The sequence below is a fragment of the Molothrus ater genome, chromosome 1 (genome assembly GCF_012460135.2).
Source record: "Molothrus ater isolate BHLD 08-10-18 breed brown headed cowbird chromosome 1, BPBGC_Mater_1.1, whole genome shotgun sequence".
In the NCBI taxonomy this organism is placed as follows: Eukaryota; Metazoa; Chordata; class Aves; order Passeriformes; family Icteridae; genus Molothrus; species Molothrus ater.
Window position 1 is genome coordinate 10,648,011 of NC_050478.2, and position 19,712 is coordinate 10,667,722.

The following is a 19,712-nucleotide window of genomic DNA, read 5'->3' on the forward strand; positions in this document are numbered from 1 at the left end:
TCACTAATCCCTGGACCATTATCTGTGACTATACAGCCATAAAAGGTCAGATATTAATAGCATTTTAGTGCCTAAAGATGGAGGAAATTATTTATCTTCAAAAGCACATCTCTAGAAATCTAGTCTGCAATGACTACATCAAAGGAAACATACTAAATTTGCTCTCAGTTTGAAAGGAAATGAATACAAATGACAATGCTTTAGTCTGTCAGTGATCACAACCTGGAAATTAAGATAATTTGGTAGACTAAGATTCTTTTGTACCAAAGAGATTATCACAGTGATTTTTTTTCAAGGTAATCTTTCATGAAATGTTAAATTCTGCTATACACACACAGACATACAGATTCACACACACAGAGATACACCCACATGGACATACACAACTTCCTCCTCTCTTTTTGGAGAGGTGAACTGTAAAAGCTTTCTGGAAGAATCAGGATACCTTTCCCTTTAAACATTTGAATCTTGGATTTGTCCACAAAATTGGAGATCAAGAAAGTATCAAAGATAATATCCAAGTTGTATTAGAGGTAGCCCACAGAGAAGAAACCTGGATAAGGGTCAGCAGCTGAATCCTGGGACATGTTTAGTAAGGTGAGTAGTAGATACATATTTTAGAAGCACTGCAGACCAGGCTGGATCACCATTATCCCTGTGGAAGTTGGTGCTCCAGGAACCACGTGCTGATCTCATAGATGACATAACTTGGAAGAAAAAAGCAAAGGCAGATGCTATTGACTCAGATATCTTGAGAAGTAATTTTATGCAGTGTGAAGAATCCAGAAATCATAAACCATTTCTGGAACATATTGGAGACAATACCAATTGCAGGAATACTGTAGATAAGGGATTAAAATTTAATTTGTTCCTCAGCTGAGAAAAGAGAATAGCCCACAAGCTATTCTGGAATGCCACTAGCCATAAAGTTCCAGACAATTTGGAAAGAGCATTCAATCTAATTCAGTATCCAGTCCCTGGCAATGTCTACTGCCAGATGCTTCAAAACATGTAAGCCTCTATCTTTACAGTCTCCACCAAAATAACATGTTTTGTGGTGATGCTTGCAAGTAAAACCTTTAGTAATTTTTTGAGCATCTTTAAAACTTGCCAAAAAAGCCTCAGCTCAAATGCTTCAAAAACAATTCTGCTTGGGAAGATAATGTTGCTACATATAGCCTGTCCTGAAGTGGCTTTTCTCCATTCCAGCCACACCACTCTTTAGGCAGTGTTTGGCTTTTAGTTTGTCCTATGGACCGAGATGCCACATCTGAGTAGAACTCAACAAAGCCTGACATTAAGCTACACAATCAACCAGGCTGTTTAACCATCTCACTCAAGGCTCTCATTCTGTGCTGTTCCTAAATCCATGGGCACTATCATTGGCAATATTCCTTCAGAGATCTAGCCACTTTTCCAGTTAGATTCAACAACTCTTTCAAGAATTTCTGTAAAGAACCATCTAAGAAGCAATCTTCAGCAAAGGAGTTAACACAATCAAAAGGCAGATATCCAGTCAAGCCATAATCCAGCCTAACTCCATGCTGATTAAGCCTTCCAGTTTCTCTGAGTGTAGCCAGCTTCCCTGCATGTTTGCAGTGGGTTGACCCAGTCAGCAGCTCAGGACTCACCCAGCTCCCGGTGGGACAGGGAGAGCAAAGGAAGAGCAAAAGTGAGAAAATCCACAGGTCAAGACGAAAGATGAAGACAGTTTAAGGAGAGAAGGAAAGAGAAGAATCCAAGTGATTCAAAAGCAATCACTCATCACCCCCCTTGAGCAGAACAATGCCCAGGCAGACTCTGAGCTGCTTTGGAAGACCAACCACCCTTTTTCTTTAATGCTGAGCATGACATTATGGGATATCCCAGGTCAGCTGGGGACAGCTTTCTTGGCTGTGTCCCTTCCCAGCTTCTTTCTCCTCCAGCCTGCTTGCTGAGGCAGTGGGGTGATGGGGCAGGGGACACAGAGAGAAATGGAGACAGCCCTGATGCTGTGCAGGACTGGTCAGCACAAGCCACTGGTGTGCTCCCAACACTGTTCAGTCACAAATTGAACACAGCTCCACACAAGCTGCTATGAAAAACATTAAATCCCAGGCAGAACAAGCACAGTGTTACTTCCAACAGGCCACACTTTGATATTGCACCTGGCTTACTGCTCCTTAGTGTTAACCCATGATTTTATCATTTGTCCTGAATTAAGGACTTATAAGTGAAGCAACCACCATGAACCATCCAGAGATTGATGCACATCTAAAATGGGGATTTTCATTAGTGGCAAGCAAAATTCTGCAGCTAAAAATGTGCCCTTGTAATCTAAAGCATCCTTCATGTCTGGTCTCCCCAAGGACCAGAAGCCAGAGAAGTTGAGTTGTCTTTCAGAAGCAGCTCCACCACAGCTGCTGGGAGAGCTGACAGGCCCCATCCTATCTGTTTCCAACTAAGGTATGTCATCTCTTCCCTGATTCCCCTCCTTTCTAAAACTTTTTTATTCCTGGAGAATATTTATGGTAGCAATTACAGAATGGCAAACGAACAACTCCACCTCTGGGCAACAGAATGACTTTTAATCCTGCTCAGCTTTGCCTTGTCATATGCTTGACAGTAATAATTGAAGGCACCCTGGGCTGTAGGGATCCTCTGCTGCAGTCAGAGAGAAAGCAAGCAGTACTGGACCTGTGCACACCTCCTGTATTCATATCCTGGTAACACTGGAAAGGGCAAGAGGCTAAAGCAGGCACAGACACACTGCTCTGTGCTGAACCCATAACCTCAATTTGTCAGGTTTTTTTGGATTAAAAAATATTTACATTTATAATCAGAAAAGGAATAGCAGATTCTTATTTGCAGTGTCACTGAGAAGATTTGCTCTGACTTCCACACTGAAGCAGGTACCCATGTGACCTTCATGAGAAATCCTTCACATAAACCAGGGGCAGCTGCCAGGATGGACACACAGAGTACAGGCAAGTCCTACTGAGGACACAGTGACTTTGAAGAGGTTAGAGACATGGCACATGACCAAATGGATATGGAACTTCCCAGCCAGAGCAGCTGCCAATGCAGAAGATGATTCTTTTAGTATTTAAAAGGTTATTAAATTTGAAAACATATTACACCTGAGTAGGACACCTATGGTATTATTACAGGAATAATATGTGCAACTCTGAAACCAGATTTGAAGGACAGAAAGAGATCAAGAGTCACAAAAATGAGACAGAGATCAGGAAAGAATGTATTAAGATTCTAATCTATTTATCAAAATTAAGATGTGTATTAGATACATGACAGAAATGAAAATCTTATTCTAGAATAAAAAAAATGTCTGGATTTAATGCCAGATGAATTGAAACTGGAAATAAGGCGAAATTAATTAAAAATGGAACATCCTAAACAAAGGCAAGTTAACTTTCATCACATGAAGTCCTAAAAGATAAAATACTATACTCTAGATCAACCTAAAACTATTTGCTTGGTGCAGTTATCACTGGTTGAAAAAACTAGATGCTATTCAGAAATTCAGACCAGATAGCTACAGTGCTCCACCAGTTATTAAAATCATGACTCAGTAAAGATTCCTGGAGAATGCATGTGACATCCTGTATGATCCTTGGGACTTTTCTTCTGATTAGAGGATCAAAACAGAAGAGATACAGCAAAATAATTTTCCTTGCGTGCAGAAAATATCTGTCTAGTTAAATAAGTAATGGTTGGAAGTATTTTATGAACAGAAGGAATCCTTTTTGTAACACACTGAAGTAAACACTTGGAAACTGTCACTGACATGACACCATTACCTACTGGCTCTGGAGTACAGAGTACATGTTGTCACTCTCAGGTGCTTTTCTCAATTCTTGTATTCATGGGAGAATAAATGCTATGATTGCAACATGAGAGGGATGAATTGTTGACAAAGTAACAGAAATTTACTACCTGTGTATGCAAGAACATTAGGTACTACATGCATTTCTTAGCATGGTCTACGACCAAACAGCAAAAGGAAATACAATGAACGCTTCTTACTGAAAACCATTTCCTTAAAACAACTTTGAGCTTAAGGAGTGAAAAATCTTACCTGCAAACATATTGCCAGGTTAACTCTACAGCCAAGTGATGTGCTGACAGCCCGTGGATGGAGGCCCAGGTCTTTAAATAACTTTGAAAATGACTGAGTAAGAGCTATCCGAGGTCGTTCTTCAGCCACTACCACGCACGTCCGTACACGTGAAAGGTCCAGTCCCCTTGCCTAAAAAGAAGTCAAAATGTAACAAAGGCCACAAATGGGCAGGTTTAATGCAAAACAGAAGTTCTTAAGTGCATTATGCAGGTAATATGATTCCAGAGGAAAGCAGAACAGAGGCTAAGGTATCATCACCGTTTCCATTTTTCCTGGAGGCCGGATGGCCAGATGACACTCTAATAGCTGAAGAAGCACACACTTGCTTGTCATCTCAACATTAGCACACAGGAAATGATGGGCATGCTAATTCTGAAGGGAGGGAATGCTATTTCCCCAAATTAATTCAGACGACGCTGAATAACAGAAAACAGGAAGCAATGTCTAGACTTGGAAAAAGCTGATTAGGAAATTATTAAGAGAGGATGGTAAAGGTTGGAGTCATCATAAATATCAGCATCTCAAGATAAATTTATTTCAGTAGCACATGGGAAATTCCAGATGATTTCAGATATTTAACTGGCTACCTGGCTTTTAATTCTGGGCAGGGGAAGGAAGATATACCCTCCTCTCCATACAACAAGGATCATCTAGTTAAAAGCTTAAGTAACACAGTACTTTTAAGCATGTGATTATTTACTACAGAGGTCAAAACCAAACTAGTAGTTCATATAACCAGGGTATTCATAAAACACACTATACAATGTAATACTCTTTGAGCCTCTTGGACATTTACACCTCTGTTTTCCAACACTAGCCTATCAACACAGGCTGCAACACACATCAGAAAGCTTAGGCAAATAAAAGCCTTTCCTTGATGTTTAACAGCCCTGTGATCTGAAGAATGACTAGTATTGATACACAGCCTCTGGCAAGGAGTAACGTGGGTTCTGTGGAAGCTGCCTGTGCCCTTTGATGATTTTCTCCTCCCAGCAGACACTCAGCAGAGTGTTGAAGGCTCCCAAAGCCCATCAGCAGGCAGCAGGGTGGGCAGGGCAGCGGGAGCACTCACCTTCAGCGACTCTGTTTGCGAACCGAGTCCCTTAGTACAGAGCTCCATGACTGAATAGGAACAAAAAGTGTCCCTCACTTTGTACTGACTCACTGCAAGAAGCCACAGGGCAGGGTTGGTCTCCAGCTCTGAGGGAGGAATCAGAATAGACTGGTGTCCTGAATAAACGCTGCAAGACACAAGATTCATTAACACACACTAAACACCCGTGTCCACAGACAAACCAAGGGGGAGGTGAATACACAGTTTATCACAGCACTGGCTGGATCCTGCAAAGCCTTACAGTGCTTCACAGCTCCAGAACTTTAATATAACATTTAACCCTGGTTTTCTGCTGTTCTTCCAGAGTCTATGAGGACTGCAGGCAGAATGTGCTCCTAAACTACTAATTCACTCAAAATTCCAGTGGACTTTGCTCTTAGGACTGTACCAAAAAGAGCAAAATAGTTCAGTTGTTAATGGTGTGAATAGGCAGTGCAATAATATTTTGAAAAATTAAGTGTTGCTGACAAATACCTTGGATTGAGTAATTAGCATTTTAACAGACCTTGACTAAAAGACTACTTTATTACTTAATATGAAAGCCACCTGCCCCCTGCTAAAGCAAGCAAGAGGTCTGCAATAATTTTCAAGGGAGTAAATTTGGCCCTAATTTAACATCCCTTGTAGTTTTTAATTTCTTCTGTGAAAGTTTTATGAACTTTTGAAACTCAAATATACTACATCTCTTGTATACTGGATACCCACTGAGCATAAATATTGCAAAAATACACTTATCAGGGTCCCTGAGGGAAAAAATATGTCAGAGCTAATTTCTCTGGTACCTAAGAATCTCCCCAAGGGAAAGATATTCCCAATTTGATGACTTTATTTCCCATGGGTTCTATGTTGTTCACTCATCTCACACAGGCCCATTTACCATCAATTTTACAGTCCCCTCACATCTCAATTTGTGATCTGTAGATATTTCAAATTGGAATGGTGACAGCATAAAGCCTCCAAATCATAAAAGTTCTGAGAAAGGACCATAAAAGCCCCCAAGATTTATGATGCTTAAAAGAATTTCATTTGTGACTTGAAAACTTGAAATGCCAGCTTGGTAAAGTCAATGTTTTCAAATCCAGTGTCTGAGGTAAGACATGAAATTCATTTTCAGGAATATGAGCATCTCTGTAACACTGGCACCTCTGCAATCCTTGCAGATGGGCTGCACACACACACACACACACTCACACACACACATTCCCTCCTTGGTGAGTGAGTGCCCCCACTTCCCCCAAACCCAGATGAGAGTGCTTTCAAAAGCTGTGCCATGTAGAACAAGGTTTGTGTGACCTGGATGTCTCTGCTTGGTACCATATGGGCAAAAGTGGTGAACAAGTCCAGCCACAACAGCAGTTAATAACCCAAATTGTTTAGGTCTCTGCTGGAGTATGAGCCTGAGGATGTCATGGAATATGTATGAACTACAGTTCAAGCAATTTCATTTATCAGAGAGGAGAAATTTTATCTTTGACTGCTTGTCCCCATTGATGCCACTCTGGGTGATGGATGGGCAGGGGCTCACCATGGAGTGATGTGTTCTGGGATGGGGCTGACACGGTGGGCACAGCACAGGGTGGGCAAATGAACCATTACTCCTTCATGGAATCACAATAAAGCATCACTGAACCTTGAGCATGTGCTGCATAAACATGTGACAAGAGATCTTGGCAGCATTACCCATGTCTGAAAGGGGAATGCCCTGAGCTCAAGTGAAAGATCAAACCAGCCAGGGAGTAGTACTGATTTTTACTATAAATATTACCTCACTCTTTTACTCTTAGCAAATTCTATTCAGTTTTTCAGAGAAGCAAGACCAAAAGGCTGCTTAGGGCTCCACAAACAATCAAGGTATGCAATCTGTCTGGCAAATACATAATGCTTACAAACAGGAGGCTATAACCACTCAAGTAAAAACCTGGGATGGGCTCCAATCTGTACAAATATGGTATACAGAGATTCACCTTCAAACCCTTCCCCCTGACCCTGAACTTCTCTAATTGATGCAACCAGTAGCAGGTGAAAAAATTATCTGCATAATAATACACATGATGTTTATTATTGGGTGTCAAATGTGGGAGAACTATTACTCACAACCACATTAAGATCCCTAAAGTATCACTTATTCAACTGGGCAGACATACCAAAATCAAAACCAAATCAAAAGAACAAGCTTTATCCCTGTACTGAAAAGTGTTTGCACAAACTTCACAGCAATATTGGAGAAGAAAGCTGCATTACTTTGGTAGGAAAATAGAAAATTGATTCCAAGTGTATTTTACCATTAAATCATTCAAAATAGCAGAATTTACATCAAAGACAAGTGTTTTTCCTCTCAGCAATACTAATGTGTGGGGGTGAACTCTTACCTGTCTTGATCAGCTTATGGACAAGAAAGTGGTTTTGCTCCCACCAACAGTCCTGCAGCAAAGCATGAGGATCTGGATGCAAAATAACCCATCTTCTTCAGACTGAGGGAAACAAATACTCTCATGATCAGGCTTAGACTAAAAAAAATTGCTCCAATTAGACTGAAACAAATTAAGATGTTGCTAGTATGCTTTCTGAGTTTTCTAATACCTCAGAAATACTGTGGAGTTCAGGATCAAACTGCACAGCAGAAGGAAATATCTAGCAGGAAGAAAACTTTCTGTGCTGAAGAGCCTGACACGTGCTGCTCTTGAGTGCAATACACAAACCTACAGCCAGCTGATACCATGCCTGCAAACTTCACACCCAGCACAGGCTTTGCCTACTGAGCTGTGGTTTAATACTCCATGCATATCCTCTGATTTGCAAGAGCAGTTGGTGGAGCTACAAGAAGAACTACAAAGGCATAATTGTGGGGTGAATGTGCCAATCCCACAGCTGAAGTGCTTTATGCAGCACCTGGTCACCGTGACATCGGCCATAATTTGGCTCAGCTCCCTGAATCAATCTCTGAAACATTGCACACAATTTGTGCATCAGTCCAAGCCACAAAATGCTACACATCCCTGAAAATTCACAGATTTCTATTCCCCTGAGAAGCTGTCTATCACCCATGTTTTGGTAGAGAAAAAGCTGAGGAAAAAATACAGCTGGTTGAAACATGTCATACCATTCCAGTGGGTTCAAATCACTGTGAGATGTTAGAGGGTCATGCTCAGCGTGAATGCCAAACACCACACAGAGGACCACGTGCCTGAACAAGCTGCAGTTGTGCAAGGCTGCTTTGGAGGTGCTGGATGAAGCTTGATATGGTTCCAAACCTACAGGAAGTTCTGTCAATGCTGCCTCCATGTAATTCTAGGAATGGCAGAGAAGTTTGCTGGGTTCATCCAGGTATGGAGTTCTAGATTTGGTAGAGTTAATCCTGAAACCGAGGCACTGAACAAGGTGAGACAGTTCCATCTCACCTTGAAATAATGATATTTAAGATGGTTAAGCTGTCAGCGTGGCTATTCTCATACAAGAACCAACAAAATAATGGTGAACACTGGCAGCAGGGATATCAGGAAAAGCTTGGGAGTTTAAATATAAACTGTTGAACTTAAATTCCCCTTTCTGAGGTTGCAACAATATATGATACAATGGACTAGGTGCAAGATTTTACTTATATACATACTGGGAAGGAACTGTATCAAGATTGTCACAAAAGTATCCACCTCCTGATGCAGGTCTTTACAACAGGAGCAGACACGGTTCACCACCTTGTCACAATGACTTTTGGGATGCAGATGCTGAGTGAAATGCAGGGGTGGCTGAGGTGTGAGATCACCTTGTAAAAATGCTGTCTTCCTTTAAGGGACTGCAGAGCAATCCAGGGAAAAAAAAGTATTCATGTGGTGGACAAAGCCTTGGACTTTGGCAGTAAGTGAAGAGCCCTGTCTGCCTGCACTAAGCAAGGGCTGCCCAAGGACAGGAACACTCCAGGTAAAGCACCAGGATGTATTTTGGTAGGACAGCACCATCTGATCACAGCACTGGCTGCGCTGCTCTGGCAGCAAATGGAGATTCCTGCAAGGACCTCTTGGCACTCAACTGTTCCACTGAGTTGGAGCTTTATCCCATATTGTGCTGAGGCAGGTCAGCAGTAAAAGCTGAGGTTTTATTATAGTTCCAAACATTTCAGCTGGTCAATAAATGCTGACAATGGCAAGTGCAATTTGCAATTGCATTCTGGCAGTTACTGACCCATCACTGCCCTTCCTCCTGTGTCCTTGTTGGGTGACATGAGCTGCTTCCCCACTCAGGGGAGGAGGCAGGTGGGTACTGCTGAACCCTCTAAGTGTTTGCATCTGGCTTCTGCATTTCTACAGGTGATATCTGGCACTTGGTGATGAGGGACAGGTATAGGAACTGGGTGTTTAGTAGAAGAGTCTTCACAATCTCCTGGACCAAGCTTGTAGGAAAGACAGTACAGGTATAATAAAGGACAGTGTTTGGGAATATATCTCTCTTAGGCTTCAAAGGACTTGGGCCAAAATTAAATCTTCAGTTCTGGAGATCCAACATGAACTAAAAACAGGGACTTTGGGAGAAAAAGTAAAAGACTTCACAGCACCTGCAGAGTCCAAAGATGACAGCAGCCACAGAGTGCTCCAAGAGCATGACTACACATGGTAAGCAGATAACCCATCAGTACCAGAGCCAGCAAAAGGCCATTGCTCAGCCTTGAGCATCATTCTGGTTCCTTATCACCATCTCTCCTGCCCCACTCATACCCCATGTAAGGGCATGTCTCCAGAGGTGATGGGGTAAGTCTGCCAACTCACCTCAGAACTCACTTATCAAGGTGACTCAGGGTGTTCAGTTGCCCTTGAATTTTGCAGGCTTGAGGCAAGTTTAACAGTACTGATGTAATGTGGAAGGAAAGCAAATTGCCTGTTCCACAAATTGCCACTGGCTACAGACTCTCCAGGAAACTGGCACACAGCAGTGTGTGGGCAGACAACACACCTTCACACTCCTCCTGTGCCAGTTATGCACTGTGCAGAGCACATGACAGATGTTTATGTTCATATCCTTCACTTCCCATGTCAGAGTTATCCAGTTCTGATGTGGCATTTAGGCTTCTTTATGCAGTCTTGCCTTTAATTTGCTGCACATGGGTTGGAAATTGGGTGAAATGCTCATGCCTGCCAGTTATCTTCAAGTTAGCAAAAAAAAAAACCTAACAATAATCAGTGATTCCTAACACAATAAACTTTCCTAAAATGTGGTTCTCCTGTCAGTGTTGTTATCCCTTGCTTACTTCTTGCACAGTTCCACCTGTCTGGTTGCTAAGAAACCTTGCAGTCTTTCTGTAGCAGAAGCCACCTGGCAGCACCACTGTGGATTTTTGGCTTCATGCTATGGAGCAGAGGCAGCAGGAGCAGGATAGGAGAAAGTACCTTCCATGGAGAGCCTTCCCTGGACCATTTCATAGCAGTCTTGTTACTTATTGCATGGCTGCTGTGGACCAGAAAATTCTGCTCCTCTGGTCCAGTCTGAGTCTCACTGACTTACACTGTGACAGGCTCAGCTTCTGAGAATATATATAAAGTTTATAAAAAATTATTAATGTACTTAATTTGAACTTCAGCAAGGACAATTCTGTCTCCTAGCAGTAAAAGTCAAACTGCAATTTGAGTTGGCTTAGCTGGGCTAAAGTAGGGGGAAAATTCTTATTCTATTGCATTACTCAGCAAATTAAGTGAATCCTCACTAATGAACTGCAGAATGCTGGATTCTGCCCCACAGTGACAAGCATTAAGACAGGGACATCTTAATTTCAGGAAGCATTTCTGAACAATGGGATTTAGAGTTCATTTTTTTTACATTTGAGGAATTACTTTTTCCTTTTAAAAAATGTAATACATTTTAAAATGTAACACAATGCAAGTCAGAATACTAGGATCACCTTCTCAGAATGGATAAATGAGATTATTAAAGAGAAAAACACAAAGATCATGTATTCTTTTATTGAATCATGAGTAAGAACTCATTAAAATTAGAAGTTAGGGGTTTGCAAACTCACATGGGGCTGACGTCTGCTGCCACACCCAGGACTTGCTGTTCAATGACAAAGGCTCCAAGGAAACCCTGCTGGAGCATGCAGCCAGTTTAGAGGGAGCAGTTCTTTTTAATGTATTGCTCTGCTTTGCAAGGTTTCTTTTCTTTATTATTTTATAACCTTTAGGCCATAAAATAATAAATTAAAAAAAAATAAAAAACTTTGCAAAACTATGCAATATATTCAAACTTACCAAAGGGCTGGCTCCATGCTCCAGCAGCTTTCCTAAGTAGCTTTGACCTCACAGAATGGGGCATTCTGGGGCACCACAGTGGAGCAGGCCAGCACAACATCTAAGAACCTACAACGGGGATAAAAGGTTAGGTTTTCTTTCAATTTCTTAGTCAATGCCTCCTTTGGTCTAGTTAATAAAGGAATTTAAATGTACTTTTAACTGCACCCAGCACAGGAGGTTGCTCTTGCTTCCTGCTGGGCTCCTAAAACAAAGAGTTCCTATTTAAGTCTCAAAAGCCCCAAACTTATAAAAAATTGAAGATCAAACTTCATTTCCATATGCCATTAGAAATATTAATTTAGTAAGTGGGAGTGATGACAGACAATCATAAGTTTAGACTAGAAGTTTCTGAGTTAGAAAACTGGGTTGAAATGTTGGGCAGGATCCAGTTATGCTGAACCTCAAAGGGTAAAATGCAAAGTCACAAAATTTTAAATTATGAGGAGTAAGAGCCTTATAAACTCCAGGATGTATTTTTTTTCTATCACATCGAATAATACTCATTTCTAAAATAGTAATGAAATGGAAATTAGATTTGTAAGTGGAATTAATTAGGCTGTATCTGATGCCAGCTTTCTCCAAATGACAATTGCAATTCTTGCAGCCTGAAGTTTTTCTGATTTAATAGGAACAGGGGATCAGTGGCAAAGAAGAGATTGATGTGAAGGTTCATAAGACTCGAGTGCTGCTGGCCTGATCTCAGCTCCTTCAAATCCCTTGTCTCCTTTCTCTTCTTTGAAAACGGTATATAAAATTTTCTATTCCTTCTGTAAGCTCCAAATGAGCACAGACTCTGATTGCTTTCTCCCAGAGGCTTGCTGCCTTAATTCACTTGCCAGTCATAAACAACCTTCTCCTTCTGAAAGGCTGAGTACTATCAGTATTGGGAAGGACCTAAGGGCAGCAAATGCATATTTGTTGGAGAAATGGTTCTGGAAGAACAAAAAATTTGCATTCAGGAGAGTCTTGGGCATCACAAATTATTTGGGTTTTGGACAGGTCAACATTTATCTGTTTTATGGCTCCGTCATGATGTTGCATAGAAGTTATTCCTGGATGCTCTCTGTTCCAGCACTATCCTATGCAATGATACATTCCTTAGCTGAACTCTCCTATGGTGCTGCACAGACCTTCCCTGGCCTAACACATGCTGGAAACACTCAAGTCTGAATCAGAAATAGTCAACTGACTTTAAAGAAGCAACATTAAAAAAATTAAAGTTAAAACAGAATGATTTAATTAAAATCTCAATATTTCTGAAGGGGGTTTTTTGCAGCCTCAATAGTTTTACATTTATGTTGGGTAAATAAAACACTGAAACCCCAAAATTTTTTCAAAACAAAGGGAACTCTAATCCCTATGTAAAATCCAAAACAGTATTAGGCAAGTATGGCTTAAATCAAGAAAAATGGATCAAAAATGAATAAGATAATACTGTTAATCTTTAGCCTATTTAAGATATAATACAAATATTATAAAAGGGCAATAAACTGTGCCAATAGCCTACTTTTAAATAAACAATAATTGTTGAAAAGAAATTGTTGCAGTTGTTATCAAATAATATTTCCTTTAGGTATTTAGTAAATTGGTACAAAGTTTATCGAAAGGATTTTTAATGCCATGGATTATCTTCATCTTAGCTAATAAAAATAGCAGTACTGTTAACACCAGAGAACTTTCTGTGGAGAGAGCAAAGATGTCAGACCACTGTGACTCTGAGATGCCTTCATCAAAATGGGCTCCATTAACACTCCCACAGTTCTTTTCCTTTCCCTATGCATCAACCCAGCTAACTTAAAGAAAAAAAAAATCAATAGACCTGCTTTCAGTGCTGAACTGTAACTTCCCTGGAGTACAGACATTGACAGAAATGTTATATTTCCAAATTTATTAACCCAAAAAGCTGATTCACGTTTCACTAGAAATGTTTTGTTTTCTGTTAACTTCCCTACTGCCACCTGCAAGAAAACACATTTCTGTGTCTCTGCAAAAATCACATCCTTAAAGTCCCACAAATGAGAGAGTCCCCTGAGATCTACTCCTGCTTTCAGATTAGAGAATGAAAAAGAGGACGTGAGGAAACCACTTCCTTAGGTACTATTGGTAAAGCACTAAACTAAAACAGGCCAGGCTCTGCAGGGACAGCAGTAAAGCAGCAGGAGGTCCATGAGCAGCCCTGCTGATGCTCTGCACTTCCCAGCCCAAACACCTCCAGCCATGCCCTGCTCAAACAAACCACATCCTCCACACTGCAGCTTCCACACAGCTCCCAGCAATTCCAGCTGCCTGGAGCACTCCCAGAGGCACTGCTTGCTCCTCCCATCCTTTCATCGCTCACATCATCCGTCCTGCTGTGCCACAGCACAGTGGAAACCTGCTTCAGAAAAGGCTGAGGAGAAGCCTCACCTGCAGAGGCACCAGAGGACAAACCCAAGTCCACAGTAGGGGTCCAAGCAGATGGCCACTTCCCGGGAGGGATAAAGCTCACACTGCAGCTTGATAGAACGACAAAAGGCACTAGTGGCTGCATGAGACATCTGAAAGACAATATCAAAGCAATGAAAATGATCAACTGTGTCATTGGAAGGCTCACTCCCAGACTGCACCAAGTGCTCACATCAATTACAGGATAAAAACACCAAATAAATATTGACTTTACGCTCAATGTAATTGACTTTATGCACACAGGTAATTTATGTCTTAGAAAACATAATTTTCCTTCAAGAGGGCATCCACATAATTGTGAAAGGGGAGAGGTGACAGAATGAATGGTAGGTTTGAAGTGATTTAGGAAGAAAGCTGTGAGTGGTTTAAAGATGTGCTCCAAGCTGTAAGCAAAGCTAATGATAAAATGCTACGCTTTCTAGAAGAATAAAGGAATGAATGACAGAATGAAACACTTAGCTGATCATCAGTAACATATTTTAAAGTATGTATTTCTTAACAAAGTAAATGAAAAATGTCAAAGCACTTTTTAAATTGAAAGGGATTTTGCCTGCAAAGCAGTACTAAGGAGCTAAACATTCAGCAATAAAAATCCCCAATAAACTTAGTAAAGTTTCTGTAAATAAATATCTGTAAAATATCTTCCTGTTATCCATCTCCTAGTTGAGAAACAGGCTCTTAAAATCTTGGTAAGGAAGCTTTCAAAGATAATACAAGCAGAAAGTAGAAATGAAAAACCTGATCCAAAGGAAATTATTCTGATTTTTTCCCTAGTTTTATGATGCTTTCCACACTCACCCATCCTGACTTACAAGTTCTCATGACAATGGAAACAGGAAAATGTCTTTAAATGTTTGTCTTCTCTATTAGTAACAAGAAAGACACCAGTGTTAGAAATACAGTCTGGAAAGGAGTTAACTCACCAAACCTTTGATCTCTGCCACGCAGGGAGCTGGTTGCTTTATATACTGCTCACTGAGAGTCAATGGAGGAAAACGGGCACTTGGAAGGTAAAATTTATTTGATCTTAAAGTAAACAGGGGAATAAATCTCCAGAAGTGACTTTTTCTCCATTCCAATGACAGCTATAACTGAGGCTGGATGTTTTCCAAGTGATGCAAAAGGACCAGCTCTGAATGGGTGTGTGTGTGGTGATCATCTGCAGCCTGAAAATTAATTCTACTCCAGCTGAATCCAGACCACTTTTTCACATGGGATTAAACAAACTCTATTGATATAGAACTGCTGTTCTGTGAATTTTTACACCATATTGCATGTAAGAATTGAAAATGTTGAGAGTAAATGCAAGTGGAATCTACTACTTTCAAAGTGATTACAAAACATTTATCAACTTTTCAGGAGCCATGGGAGTTATTTAGCCATTTCTTTTAATTTAGTACCACTGCATTACGAATATAGGCCTTGTGGCCTCTTTTGATCATTTTATAATAATTAATCACTAGTGATGATGTAGTAGATGGTAACTGTTTACATAAACCTGCTGAATCAGTGACCTGCAGGCTCTGTGACCCATATATTAGAAGCTAATCAAGAATTCCTTGATAGATTTATCTGTATTTCCCTCTAGCCACACTAAGAAAGGCTCATCGACTTGTCCTGCCTTTGACTATCTTTGAAGTTTCCCAAATACTCACTTTGCATAGTTAGTAGCCATTTCTGCAAGTCTGATAAAGTGTAATTCAGACCTGATTTAATACAGATGACTGCATCTGAAACAATCATTTGAGGCTTTCTCTAGAGGAAATGAAGACTTATGTGGCATTCATGCCTTTAAAAAAATAGATGTTTTAGATAAGTCAGATAAATTACACCCTAAAAGTCCCTGCCTCTCTCTGCTGGCTACTGAGGAGCCCAATGACTACTCCACATCTGTAGGCATTGTAGCCATTCAAAGTTACATGGAATAAATGCTGCAGGAATGTCCAGTATGTGACCATCAGTCAAGTCAACCATTTACCCATCAGTCAGCCCCAGGCTGGTCACTTCAACAGCTCTTTGCTTCTATCTCTTCATCCAAAAACTGGGAAAATGATGTTTTCTTTGTTTATAAATTATGCTGACAGTTTCTGCAAATAGTTGGATGATACTAAGGAGTGTGAGGAATTCAGCACAGGCTCCAAGTATGATACATCTGCAGAGATTGATAAAGTAATCATAATCCTTGGATATGCAACAAATAGGAGTAAGGAAGAGACAGGTAAGAATAACTGAGTGACTTTAGTGTGTCTTGATGAAACCAGTAGTGGGATACCTAAGTTAGGTAAAACAGATTTGATGAATTGTGGCTAGAGGGTTGGAGAAAATGGCAGAATAGATTTCAAGAGCTCAAAATGGCTCATCTTAGCAAACAAATCTATCAATGAATTTTTGCAGCTTACTCTAGTATTATACTGGGTGAATATATCAAAGAAATCAGCAGGTCCCTTAATTGCAAGAAGAAGAGAATATTGAAAACCAATGGCCAGTAGCTGAGTTGCAATAAGAAGGGAGCAATGAATGGGCACTGGAACAAGCAGGAAAAGGATGACAGTCTCATTTCCTTCATAAAATGGAAATAACAGATACCTAAGCTGAAAAATGCTTCAGGCAGAGAAACTAGTGGTCTATGCACAGGAGTAATGGATGAAAGTTTTAGCCTGAGGAGGAGGAGAGGGGCTAAACCTACCACACACAGTCCTGTATCAAGTAGAGAAGAACTAATTTTATGTCAATGAATTCAAACAATGTCTGCATGGGAGGAAGTACTTCAATTCCTGCTTCCAAAAATCACAAGGAATCACAAATTAGGAGCAACCAACAGCCAAGCCAGGCAGGATGGCAAGAAGGGCAGCTTTAAGCAGAAGTCCCTACCTTTACCCCTGCCAGCATGCCAGTGGTGGAGACACTGAAGTCAAGGTAAGCAAGTGTTTCAGGGTTAGAAGGTTTGTAGATCTGTGCAGGCCGCTTCTTTGGCAAATCATCTGGTGGAGACAGAGACAGAAAACGTGTGTGTGCCACTGACCAGCCCAGTGACACAAGAGACAGAGCTCCCCTGGCCCCAGCACTCACCTGTGTCCAGGACTGGAGGCCATGTCCTGATGTCCACCGCCGCCGCCGCCTCCCGTGACCGTAGCAATTTACAAATTAATTGCGTGGTCATTAAGCAGGCAGAGCGGCTCACCTGGAAATTAAAAAAATAAATAAAACCACAAGGGGATACTAATTTACTCCCCCATGAAAATGGGCCAAACCATGACTTATTTTCTGCCAGAACAGGACATAGGTACATCAAGTTTATGTTTTCTGACTGGCAGGTGGGAAGATGCTCAAAAATGCAGTTTACAAAGAAGACAAAGTCATGTGAGTTTTATGACTTACATGAAAACTGCACTTTGAGAAGAGCATTGTAATGAGATTAAAGGCACCTTAACAGTGAGAATGTGACCTTTTCAACACATTATATCAGCTCTCACCCAAAAATGCCAGTAAAGAAGACTGACAATAACGTATCTTGGTTCATAAACAATATTTTCAGATAAACCAAAACCTAGTCTGACATTTTATATTAATAATTTTACTATCTTAAGTCAATTTTATATTAGCCATGTATTTCCAATTCCTGTGCCAGTGATAAACCACTGGGAGCTCTTCTGATATTGGCAAAAGTAGCTCTAGAACAGAAATTGTGGAAGTGGCACTAAGAAAGGGAATGGTGAGCATACAGCAAATTCCATCTGCACTGAACTTTAAATGATAGATGCTGAATTCTCCTTTTAGATTTGCTATTCTTAAAAGTTCATAGGTATCAACTACAGGAATATTTCTTTCTTAAAAAGAATAACTTCTTATTTTTATTAATAAAAATTAATATGCTTAAGGAATTCAGACAAATATGCATAAAAACACTGAAATCACTGAAGATAAAACACAGGAAAAACTGGAAAGGCAACATTATTTTTCTTTTACTCAAACTTTGAAAATCTGTGCAAATGCTGCCGAGTGTATTTTTTTCTTTAAGGAAAATGAAACATTTCATGGCACACTAAATTTCCTGTGTTTAAACTAATAAAATCAGTAATCATATGTACATTAATTTTACCACTGAGCAGAACAGAACATCTTCTATTGACAGTGATCTCATGGAAGTCAATTTTTAGAACACCAGAAATTTGGACATTTTGAAATTTGGAGCAAACATCACTGAATCAAACTCTAATCTCTTAACACTCTAATTCCATGACTGCCCTGTATAGGCTGTTTAAATACTTCAAGCTAAAAGTGAGTACAAACAAAGCCACTGCAGCACCCTTTAATCCATTTTCATTGTCATGGCAAGGCAAATTAATTCTTACATCACTAACCTTAATCCATGAAAATCTTGATTTGGGACACTAAACCATAAACAAAAGGAATTTCAAGAGTTGGTGATTCCCAGCCCCCTCAGGAATTACATAATTTGGACAATCAGAAGGTTCATTAAAATGCAGAATATCCATGCCTGGAGAATTCCACATCAGAGGTAAACACGCAGGGCTAGTGGGAAGGAGGAAGAACACAGCCTAGCTACAGGTTAGGAACTGCTCAAGATGGGGCTCAATTCAGTTTTATTTTATAACTACCAGCTCATCACAAAAACACAATTATGCAGGCCAAATTTTACTCAGAAGTCATTCTTACTGACTTCAAAAGGTGCTGTTCAGACATAAAACATGTTACAGCAAGCATTGACCCCATCACATCAGGAAATTTGTGTGACTGCATTGGCAATGAAAAGACAGCTGCATTATTTTAATTTCTACAAAACCATTAATCTCAAAATTGAGAGAAATTCTTGTGTAAAACAAAGCTGAGAGGTTTATAAGTCAGACTGGCATTAATATGGCCAATAAATGTAAACATTTTATCTAAAATTATTCTATCAAAGGGACAATGAATACAAGCAAGCTTAGATCTGTCAGTTTTTTATCATGATATCAAACATCTAGTTTAGCTATTAAACATCAAAAGAAAGAAACACATTTTACATCACATCTGTATGTTAACAATTGATGTTCAAAAACACCGAGTGCCAAAATATTCAATAACAAGAATTCTGAAAATAATAGAACATTTTTTCATACCTCTTCTGATACTTTGTGGCATCTGATGCCATAAGGAAAGCCAAAAATTACAACTACCTCTACTACTTGTTAATTGAAAACATCGAAATTAATTATCAATGGTAAAATCACATTCGTTTAAACTGGTTTCTTCAGAATTCCAATCAGCAAATTAGAAACTGCCCAGTGTAAAGGGCTATCTAATTTCAAATATTTTTACTTCCCTCAGCAAGAAGTACATTGTAGTTATTTATGTGCAACAAAGGTTAAATCATTGTTAGATAAAGCCAAAACAGCAAAAGAAAGCACTGAATGAAAAAGTCTGAGCAACCCTTTCCTGGATGAAACAAAGGACTGACCAACATCTTTACAACAAAACTTTGAAATTGCTTTAAAAGCAGAACAACTGGATACTCAGAGATGAGCATGCCATTGCTGATATTATCTTCCTAAATGTACATTTATAGAGTGTACTTCCCACTTAGGTTTTCCTCAAGAGTCTGTGCAGCTCTGCCTGTGAGGAATCCTACCACAGTTATATATATTTATAGCTATATAAATATTTATATATTTATATAAAATATAAAGAGGCATTTTAAATATATTTATTGAAAGGAGTCACACAACTGGGGCCAAATGTGACAGCTCAAGTGAGCAGGCTGTGT

The 19,712-nt window shown here is 40.0% G+C and overlaps 1 protein-coding gene across 5 annotated transcripts in view; it reads right to left on the reverse strand.

Annotated features, from left to right (window-relative positions):
* The window catches only part of DIP2C (disco interacting protein 2 homolog C), a 309,444-nt gene that overhangs the window by 33,574 nt on the left and 256,158 nt on the right, over window positions 1-19,712 (reverse strand). For all 5 annotated transcript variants that reach the window (XM_036397757.2, XM_036397748.2, XM_036397776.2 and 2 more), the window contains 5 exons: window positions 17,018-17,129; window positions 16,820-16,929; window positions 13,910-14,040; window positions 5,190-5,358; window positions 4,076-4,246 (listed from right to left, as the gene is read on the reverse strand). In XM_036397757.2, coding sequence (XP_036253650.1) covers window positions 4,076-4,246; window positions 5,190-5,358; window positions 13,910-14,040; window positions 16,820-16,929; window positions 17,018-17,129 — 693 coding nt within the window. The remainder of the gene's footprint in view (window positions 1-4,075; window positions 4,247-5,189; window positions 5,359-13,909; window positions 14,041-16,819; window positions 16,930-17,017; window positions 17,130-19,712) is intronic.